The sequence below is a fragment of the Nothoprocta perdicaria genome, unplaced genomic scaffold (assembly GCF_003342845.1).
Source record: "Nothoprocta perdicaria isolate Ctin4 unplaced genomic scaffold, notPer1 scaffold_123, whole genome shotgun sequence".
Classification (NCBI taxonomy): Eukaryota; Metazoa; Chordata; class Aves; order Tinamiformes; family Tinamidae; genus Nothoprocta; species Nothoprocta perdicaria.
Genome location: NW_020454350.1, coordinates 1160966 through 1172245, shown reverse-complemented (window position 1 = coordinate 1172245; position 11280 = coordinate 1160966). Strand labels below are relative to the sequence as shown.

At 34.9% G+C, this 11280-nt stretch overlaps 1 protein-coding gene across 1 annotated transcript in view; it reads left to right on the top strand.

The window, feature by feature from the left end:
* TRDN (triadin) overlaps positions 1-11280 on the top strand; it is a gene marked incomplete at its 3' end in the record, with an annotated part of 117494 nt that overhangs the window by 85573 nt on the left and 20641 nt on the right. The window contains exon 4 of the mRNA XM_026054607.1: positions 9935-9964. Coding sequence (XP_025910392.1) covers positions 9935-9964 — 30 coding nt within the window. The remainder of the gene's footprint in view (positions 1-9934; positions 9965-11280) is intronic.

Sequence of the window (11280 nt, the reverse complement as noted above, 5' to 3'; positions counted from 1 at the left end):
ATTAATATGTATAAGTTCAGGAAGGGAGAATGCAGGGAGGAAGGGGACAAGCTGTTTTTTTTCACTGGTGGCCAGCGATAGGACGAGGGGTAATGGCCATAAGCTGGAGCACAGGAAGTTCMGTCTCCAGGTGAGGAGCAACTTCTTTACTGTGAGGGTGACAGAGCAGTGGAACAGGCTGCCCAGGGAGGTTGTGGAGTCTCCTTCTCTGGAGGTCTTCAAAACCCACCTGGATGCCACCCTGTGCCACATGCTSTAGGTGTGCCTGCTTGAGCGGGAAGGTTGGACTAGATGATCTCTAGAGGTCCCTTCCAACCTTGAATATTCTGTGATTCTGTGATTCTGTGATTTGTCCCAGAGGTAGCTGTGAGGCAATGAGCTGTTCGGTTTCATCCTAAAATAGATGTAGTAAACTACATTTTGGATGGCCCTTTCTCTATTTTATTTGAAAAGAAGTCTCTAGAACAAACGGAGACTAACATTTAGCTTTTAGATAGCTGAATTCAGACTAGATCAGTACAATCTCCACTCACAGATGCATTTAAGATGTGTAAGCCTACATGACYAAGAAATGATGGTTTTACATTCAGTAGGTGATGGTTATAAGAGAAAAAGTCAGGTGGACTCTGCATTGTAGGGTGTTTGTGAAAAGGTTTATCCCTCTTTGGCGCTACATATAAGTTTGTTCAGAGGTAGGAGCACAAATGGGATTTACTAGTCAACTTTGGAATGTGAGGGAGCATGAACCAAGAATTAGGCCAGTGCCAAAAGTTTTTCTCTTTTTCTCTCTCTCMTATCTATGCAGGAAAAAGAAATWCAAATTTTCAGTGTTTCACATTAGTGTTTTATGTTCACTCTTTTGAGGAAAGAAAATGAAAGCTTGTATTCCTATCATGTTACATTATACAACCATAAAACATACTGAAATATTTCTAAAGTGTTATGGAGGTGACAAGCATTACAAAAGCCAGAGACAAGGCACTATGACTCTAATGAAGTATGTATGTAGCAYGTATGAATATGCAATAAGTATACTGCATTGGAAGCTCTCATGTACATTGTAGGTATTTACACAAATGGAAAAGAGATCCATTTTGGTTTCATGTGCACTTTGAGACAGTTTGTTATTATATCCATCCCCTGTGTTAGAAAATACRCCTTGTTAATTGGCTCCATAATTCGTGAATGTATTTCACACATTTCCTGTACACATAACTCAATTATATATTTTAATTGGTACAAGTAAATAAATAATTTAAGAATATCTTAGTCCTAAGGTTTGATTGCCCAGGAATCTACATTTGCTAATGGACTTACAAAATGTTCAGAATTCCCAGCCATCTCTGTGACCAATTACAGCTAATTAACACCACCGTAATTTCAGCTCCAGTGTGCAATATACAGAGTGAATTGGTAGTGATTTAGCTAGTCACCTAAAACCCAGACTAAATCAAACCTATTGAAATCTCACCAAATCTATGAAACCTAAAACAATCAAAAAGTAATCTAAGTAAATGAAAGTACACACACACACAACACAGTAAGCATRTCATCTTCTTGTGAGTGTTTAGATAACAGAAAAAAGAACAGGCTTTTTGTTGTGTCTCCATTCTACTCAAGCATAAATACGTGGGGATAAGCTTTTAGAGATCTGCAGCAAAGGTCTGCAGGAAAGTTTTGCAGCATTCTCACCTCCATGCCTATCCCTAGCAGGAATAGAAAGCCCATGAATGGAGTCATGGAGCTGCTGGATCCACCAGAAATGGCAGATACTCTTCTTTTTGTGCCCTCTATCTTAAAAAAAAAAAAAAAAAAAAAAAAAAGACAAGGTATCTGACCAAATTGTTGTGAGCTTTCTCAGGTTAGACTCTAACACATTTCTCTACCTCAGCTTATTGTTGCATCTATTACTATCTTTTAGTCATAGAAAACTTTTAAGTGACCATAGATAGACACAATTATATGTCTATTCATATTTTCCAGTAGAGAAAAATGACAATTAAGAAGATGTTTTATGCATTATATATGTATCTTGGAGAAAACAAAGAAGAAAATTATGAAAACAGCTCTAAAAAACTTGTACCATATAAATGGCACATAGATATTTATTTCCCCACTCCCAGCACAACAAAGCTGTAATGTGTAAAATCTTACAACCAAGTTATAWACTCCTAGAGAATTAATTCATACTGGAAACAATGACAGACCATAAAATGGAGCAATGAATTCATCCCAGATAGTCTAGCATAYACAAGATGTTGAACTGTGGAAGATCTAACTCCATGAGGTCATGAAGTTGAAAATGTGAAATTTCAGAAAAATGACTCAATTAATAGGGAAGGATTTAAGATCCTAAATGAGTCTTGTGTGCTTCATGGTGTTCAAATGTGCTTCATGGAATTCAAAACACTAAACTAAATTAAATTTCTGGCACATAATGGTATCTGTGAAATTTCTAATTTTAAAGAAACAGATAACAGTAATTCATTCCAGTAACAATTGCTATAATGTAAGTCTTGGGTTATTTGCTGGTGAATAAATCCAAGTAGTTCAATTGGAATCAATTATACATAGCATGTTCTTTTCAGCAATAGAATATGTGTGAGATGTTTGTAGCTTTTGTGAAAATACCTGTATGTTATTTTACCATATTTCCCACATTTCTCTGATGCAGATGGTATTATYTCACACCTACAGTGCATTGTTTTTCTTTTTAATGAACTCCAATTTTGGCCTCATAAACAGATGCCCCACAGAGATGAAATAACTTCTCACTTCACTCCATAACTACTTCCTCTAGTCAAATGAAAACTGAGATTGTTCGTTATTGTTAATGGTCTTTTTTTTTTTTTTTTTCTTTAATTGACCTTTCTTGGGTTCATCCTGTTGTCATCCGCTATAGCCACCTATTCACAACATTGGGATGATCCCTGTTTACCACCTGGTAAAGATATTGTGCCTGCAGTGTTCTGCCTCAGTGTGTGCGTATGCGGTCTGCTCACCTAAGATAACAAAGCATGAACAACAGCAGAGTACCCCTAAGCAAAAGCACAGCAGATTTGCTAACCTCCACATCTAGCTGACTAAATCTGCAGAGTTAATTATAATAATGTACTCTTAATTCTTGCATCCTGTTTGAAACAGATATGTCAGCTAGGAGACTGCATCAATCTGCAGGTTCCCAGGAATCTGAGATACCAAGAGATACTACTTTTATCTTTGTAGATGCCTTTCTTAAAAAGACCATCATGCAATTATTTAATTAACTGTCTTTTCAATACAAAGTGAAAGTCAGCATCCTTAATCAGAGTACTGAAAATTTAGAATGAGCAAAAAATAAACCTTGAAATTATTTTAGATAAAATACCTGTCTCTTTCAAAAAAACCCACTACTTAATTAGGGTCAATCCATCAAATCAGAAGAAGCCTTTCAGCTGATATTAAGTCAAACTCTAGTTTTCATTTAAGGTAAAATGTCATTGCCCACTTTCACTTGAGGTTTCCTCTGAGGACCTGACCTCAATATAATTATCTAAGGCTGATGTTGGAAAGAACCAGAAAAGATTTATATTGAAGACCATAGTCTTCATATTTACATTTTAAGTACTTATAAAATGGAAATTACTGGGAAATRTTGAGTCTAAGTTTTTTTTGATATTGGCTTTATACGGGTATCACAGAGTACAATTACATAATATATGCTAGAGTTTATCCTGATGCATGAGGAAATATCTAATCTATGAAACATAAAGATGAGTTTTAGAGACACCTACACGGAGTGAACCAGGGTATTAATGAAAGAAGAGTTAAGTGTACATTTAACAGTATGTGTGAAAAGGTTTTATGTATCAGATACATAAAACTCTTCGGAAAACTCTGGTTTTCACTCTTCRGAAAACCAGAGAATAGAAAGAAAGTGTGACCCACAACTGCTAACATTAGAAATATGTAGATTTTCAACTTAAAATATTTTATTAAAACTAGGATATATTTTATGATTGCTTAAGCTACTGTTTAACTTTTATATTTTACTGAACATGACAGAAATTCTCTGTCTTCATCAGTTGCACTTTGTCAGTATCAACGGATTGGATTATATCTCATAGATCAATCTTTGCACCCGATAATTACCATCATTTGTAATTTAATTGCATTCAATTCACTAGAGTCAAAATATGTAATTGATGAAAATCCCACAATCATTAAGTATTTCATTGCAGTTCATTTAAAAAAAAGCTTTACAATGGGCTAAAGTCTGAGTGTATATTCAACTGTTCGACAAGCAAAAAAGATGGATAGCCGGCCACATTCCTGGCAGGGTTATTAAGACTGGAATAATGACTGAAGTGATTTGCACAGATGAATCAGTTAGTCACTTTTTGTTGCATGCTTCAGAAGAATAAATGGCACAAATCATGAAACCTAACCAAGTATTCTCAATGTACAATAACAAATTGTATTATGTGTTTAATCAGTTCCTGTTTGAAAAGTCACTGTTACAGAACTTTAATTATATTTAAAAATATTTAATAGCCACCATACCAAAGACAGTATCTCTATGTCACATACCTTAGTGATCTAAAAATGAGGTATAATATCCATGCTATTTTTTTAGGCTTCATTTATAGTCTCTGGCAAGATATGGTCATCTTCAGAAAGCAAGAGATCTTACCCTAAAAAAAGAGAGGAAGGTGAGAGACTTGCCTTCTGAAGGTGAAGCCAGCGCTTGAGAGAGTCTAGAAATCACTGTGAACTCAACACCAGGCTTTCAGATACTTATAGCCAGTGAGGATGAGCTTGACATAAGCCGTGGTTAAATTAAATGACATAATGTCAACAAATAGGCTTCAGTATTAATTGCATGTTGCATTCTTGAATTCCTGAGCTTAACTTGCTGAGGGTCTGTTTGCTCTCCTTCTCTTTCATTCCCTTCCTCCATCCACAGATGGCTTTTTTATTTTACTACTACTTTGCCTAAGAGAAACACTAGCCTCAGTCCTTGTTTATCAGTTCAGTAAAAGGAAGATCTTCAGAGGGCATATCTACCTGAGAAATACTCTGGATCCATGAAGGCTCTATGTAATTGATAGATATTTACGTACTAGTTACCTTTACGTAGATGTTACATAGTTGGGGGGACACATTTAGAGAAGAAAGGAGAAAAGGATCTGATTTTTTTTTTATGTTTTATGTAGATACAGCTGATATAAATAGCTGTGTGGTGAGTGAGCAACGAAAGTATATTGTCAGCTAGTTTTAAAATAATTTGTATTCTATGGCCTGCAAAGAAAAGAAAAAAAGAAAGAGCTATGTAGTGCACAGTTAATCCGGTTTGAATATGCTTGATTCCCAGAGTATTCTAATAAGATATGAGCATACTATACCCTTTATATATGTAAAGAAAAAAAAAGCCACACAGTTCTACATAAAATCCAAAAAGTGAAGCTTGAACTTTTTAATGAAAATCTGCATTCTCCCAATCACATATTGGAAATGGTTGTCTGTCTTTGCACATATGTGAGGAAAATGACATCTTTCTCTCTGTTTTACCCTGAATTGCTTCCTTTCCTTTATTTCATGTATAATTTGTTCTGCTAGTGAAAGGGCAACCTGAGAAAGTTAAAAAGATCTGCAGAAAAAAAAAAAGAAAAAAAAGGAAGTATATAAACAGTAATTCTTTCTATTTCAAAAACACCTAGCATGGTGTTCTTATGTATTTTTTGGACATATCATCACCCCGGTATTACTTTCATGAATTACTGGAGTCATAACAAATGCTTATCAAAATGTCTGCAAACAGAAATGCTACTTGCCAAGCCTGTGGCACCTGATCACACTGCAAGTGGACCTTGCATTTTTTTTTTGTATGAAATTCAGTTTTGCAAATACCATTAAAGGTGTCATCTCTGAAGTCCTAAACTTACGTTTTACAAACTTTTTATGTTAAACAGGATTTGCGATTTGGATTTCTAAGCAGAAGTGTGACTTGAGAATTTTGCCTCTAGTCACTTACAATTTCTAATCCATTTTCATAGTTTGCTATGAAGTTGTTATGAAGTCAAGATTAGGATAGGAGAATGAGGACTCTGATTCTATCAGCAAAGGTGGCTTGCCTTGGGTGGTTGCAGTAACTTCCTCCTCTTGATCTTCCGCTTCTCTGAGCAGTTCCCATGCCTGCTTGAAGGAACAGTTCTGCTACATGGGTCACAGTTCCTAAACTTCTAGCTTATAGCCCAGRATATTAAATGAGTTGAAAAAAAAATTATTCAGTTTGCAGTAGTAGTTCATAAACAGTGACTGTAAAAGCAGCTGAGCTATCCCTAAGCAGCTAATGAGTAAAGTGTGAGTGGGTAACCAAAGTGGAAATCATGGAAGTTATTGTAAGTTAAGCCATCCCTGTTTGTGAATCAAAATGYCAATTATACTAAGACCCTTTGGGCAATGTAAATTCTATTAGCTCCCCTCTAGAGTAGCTTTAGCAACTCTAGATTAAAATAAAGTACAAGTGACATGTGGAGTTGAGTTGCAGATTTATTTTTTAATTGCCTTAGTATAGGTCTTTATTTTGCTTGTAAATTGTTTAGAAGGACATCTTTGGCAATTTAGTTGAAAAATAGCCCCCCTGGATTTCAGTGGATGAGGTCAATGCAAGTAAATATATTCCTTACAATAAGCAAATTAAATACTCCATGATACACTACTCAAAATGTTTTTTTTTAACTTTATAGTCTGGTGGCAAGTATAACAATATTATAATCTCAAAAAAATATATTAACCAAAATATTTCTTCAATSTAGATTATTAAGAAGCAGTTGCAAAACAACAACAAAAAAGTCAATCTAGTCTTTTCTATTTGAGATTAATTGTTAAAAAATAAAAGGAATTATTTAGATAGATCTTCTTTATGTTTCAAATAAAGTTACTTTCCTTGTAGATCTTTCTTTCTTCACTTTGGAAAATAACCATTCATATGGATGCCATCAAAGAAGTTGCTTCAAGCCTGCACTCTGCATGTCTTTATAATACACAAGTTCATGTCAGACGACTACTAGTTACTGCCAAGATTCACCTTGTGAGTTAGAATACTGCAGCTCTGAGAGGCTCATATTTAATTTCTTATACAACTATGTTCACACAGAAAGATGGTGGTAAACAGAGCCATGGTTCTCATTTTGCTACTATGAGTTTCAATGGCTATATTTCTGTTGAAATCATCAGGAACAGGACTATTCCAATGATTCAAATCATATCCTTAATTTACTTTGATTATGTACAATTTTGGGAAACCTTCACACAGATATGGGAAGCATTCAGGCTGCCATTCCAATTATGGTAAATGACAGCATTGGCTGAATGACAAGTAATCCTTGTCTCTCTTCCTAGGGAGTATTTGGTATACATTTCAAGATAACAAAGGCCCATATACATAGCCTTCTCCTTCTCATCCTTCACATTCACTCCAGGGAAATGATGCGACTAGTCTGTTCTCAGGAATTTCCTCAGCCAGGATTTGTGAAAAGCAAGAGCTATAAGATCAGATGTGATGGGAGAGGGAGACAGATAACAGTGTATCCTGAATAGATGTCAAGAGATGGTGAACTTGGGTAAGGAAAAATAAGAGGTCTGAAATGAAGACATTATGAGAGAGGGTGAATATTTGATGAAATCAAAACTGTATTTAGCTTCAACCCAAGCAAGTCTCAGAACTGGCAGAACTTGGATAAGACTATGAGGCCAAATTATTCACTGGGTTTTGAATCACTCTACTACCTATAACTACAGTAAAACACATTTTATACCTGTCAGTCCTGCACAGAAAAGAGAGCAGTCTTTGARCTCTTGGAAAATAGAAAATAACTTTAAAAAATCGTGTTTTTGTTAAAAGAGTAGTGTAATTAATCTTGTATGTAATGAAGAATAATTTTAATCACCAGAGGAGTACTTTTTTCAAACCTTTTTTCTTTTAAACTCTGCACTCAGGAAGATCTTATCACAAGCTCAGCACAGAACCACTGAGAATCATTCATGAGGCATTGGAAGAATCCAGTGATTGGATTTATGGCTTTATTTCTTTACTGTCTGACATCGTATGGAGTGACGATGATGACAGTGAYGAAGGTATTCATAATGTAAAGACTTCTGTAACTGCTCTAACTGCTGTTTTACATGCGTTATGTTGGCTTACTCAGCTTTTAACCTCACAGCGGAGAAGGTTAAACAAAATGAAAAGTGAACGTTGCTGCTAATAAAGCATTTACTGGCTATTCCAATCAGTAAATTGGTCTCTTTGTTAGCTTTCATCTTGTGTTTAATGTACCATTACAGAAAAGCTGTCAGAATTAAATATTACCATTAGTACATCTCGAAGTAAAGAGTGCTAATTTACACAAGACTTCAAAAGAYGCAACCAAAATATGCATCAGGGTATTGCTTCAGAGAATAGCAATAGCTGTTTTCTTTTAATATGTAAGAATCTAGAGAACTCTGATAAATGCATGAAATAAACCCAGAAACTTAGAACTTTTTTTATTTGATATATTGCTTATGGGTCAATATCTTGGCAATAAAAAAAAAAAAAAAAAAAAAAAAAAAGTAGCATTTTGACTGGACTAAGGAGAGTTTGGATGACAAATAGCAAATAATTCAGTTTAGTAAAAATTATAGTTTTGCCATTATAGTAACATTCTTCATCTGATACCAACAGATAAATGAAACTAAGGTGCTAGCATTTCAGGTTTGGAAATAACCATCCTTCTCTTGTGAGAAAATTAGTTCTCTTGTATGAGCAGAGCAGCAGTGGATCATCATGTCATGTCATATTGGTCATTTTGACAAGTGATGACTGTAGCAGCAACATCTTCATTTCACAGTGGTTTATTTCAAATTTTATTTGACTATTACACAAGATAATTAAAATGCAACATGTCCTGAAACTGATTTCTACCCGCTTCTTCATGAAATGAGGAATTATCAAATTTCTATCTTTTAAATGTGTGCATGAGCTTTTTGTTTCAGCACTGTATGTGAATAGTAATAGATAAGTTGCTACRTGTGGGTTCATGAATTGGGCATCCTATTCTGAGATACTATTTACAATCAGAAGGCAGCCAGTCTCTCCCACAGTTGAGAAATGGAAAAGGTGAAATATGGAGAACTTGCTTAAACTTGAAAAGTGTTCATTTTTCTAATTTCATAGCTCCTGAAGCATCTGTGAGTTTTCAAGTGCTTGAGTGGATAAGTATTAATGCAAGTAGGAAAGGTCATAAAATACCTGATGCACAAAAAAAAAGCTCTGAATGGAATACTTAGAATTCCAAATATTAAGAAGTATTTGGAAACCTCAATTCTACCAGCTTTTAGTCAGAGGTGATCAGGCGCACTCCACCAAGACTAGCAGTAGGTAACTTACTGCAYTATATCATAAAAAGTAAATTTGTGTGCCCTCCATGCACATTGTGCATTGCAATCAATGCAGCTGAGGCTGCATGCTCTACATAGTCATCCAGATTGAGTCTTTTCATGGTCATATGTGGAGGCAGAGTGAAAAATGTGGCATGTAAGAGCTCTGACTCCTGCTGAAACTGAACATCTTTTYACTTTATTTACAGTCTTGCTTACCTGTATATATATTTAATAATTGGGAGTTAAAAYTGAACCATGTGTCTATCCTTAAAACATGGATCAAGCAAACTGTAAATGTGTAGCCACAGGTTTGAATGTTTCCTTGGTTACTACTGCACACTGAACTTATCTTCCTAGACCCTGGAAAGCTTCTATGTTGGAAGAGGTGTGTTATGAAAATGCAAAATCTTGGAATAGAATGCTTGCCATTTAGCATATAAAGAGGTGAATACATTTACAAAATAAAATGAAGTGATGGGAGAAAAAAATTTTGTACCTGTTACCTGATTTTARTTCTTTTCTCTTGGTTTAGGTGAAGTGGAACATTCCATGAAAAGAAAAGGTTGGTCTGTTGCCTTATTATAAAGGGCAAATATTTTGTGACATGTATGTTAAGAATTGACTAGCATGTCTGTGCCATGGGCTCTGTCACTGGTCTAACTATGTATATTGTACTTTAACAAAATTGTTAAATAAGACTGCTGAGTTATRATATTTTTGTATTGCTTGCTCTTTTGGAAGAAATCTTGATTGTTTCGTTATCATCCTGAAAATCTCAAAGAAGTGTTCATAGCAGACCAATAGGACTACTGCAATAATWGTGTCTACACCTATATTTCATATGTGAGACTCCTATTAATAATGTCAAATTGAGTTATACATATGCCTAGAAAGAAAGAATATCTCTTAAGGAATGATGTCTAGATACTGTTGAACATTTTGCCTTGTGTCAGTGCAGAATTCAGAAATTAGGACTACCTATGAATCTTCTAGAAAAAAAATACTTAGTTATCGTTGAATTTTTACAGCAGACAAGAATGGAGCAAGTAGGATGTATAATACAAATCTTTTCGACATGAAAATTGCTATGCTGAAACATAAAACTTATGTTCAAGTTCTATTAAATCAAAATGAAAATGTGTTAGAAGGCTAGAGATATTGGTGACAGAACAGCTTTTCAAAACTAGGTGCATTTTGCTTCAAATTGAACTCATATTGATAATACCAAGGTGTGCTACCAGCCCAYGTGATTTGAATTTTCTATCCGTCAAATTCTCAATATGTAAATGCTYTTATTGAAGAATCTATCATCATAGTTGGTGCTGAAATTACAATCCAGTTTTCCCTGAAGTTAATTGGAACTGGATCAAGCTTCTATTCAACGACATATTTTGTCAGTCACAACAGGGTATCCAGGGACCAAGTGGGCTTGAAGACCAGGACCATTCATCTTTTTATGGACAATCCTTCATGTTAAATTTGAAGAAAATATATAAGAAATRTAGGGAAAAAATCATCTAGTTATACAGTCAATAAGATTATCAAGAGGTGTCAGCCTTATCCTCTTTTTWTTTTTYCCCCAAAAAATGTATTTAATGTATTGGTGTGTGTGAAATAGATGAAGGGCTAATAGTTCCTCTAGAGCTCAGTATCCTCAACAGGATGACATAGCCACTCACATGTGAAAGCATGAAATTCAAACTWACTTCATTTGCCTCATCTGTGAAAGATTTTGAGAGTTTTTTTTCACTTCCTATATGCATTTTTAAGACCTTTACCTCCTTTCATAAGATGAGGARTCTCATCCTTGCCTGCTAGCTGTTTCCAGCTCCAGAAATGAGGTATTTCTTAAGCGGGACTGATGAAAGAAGTATTCTA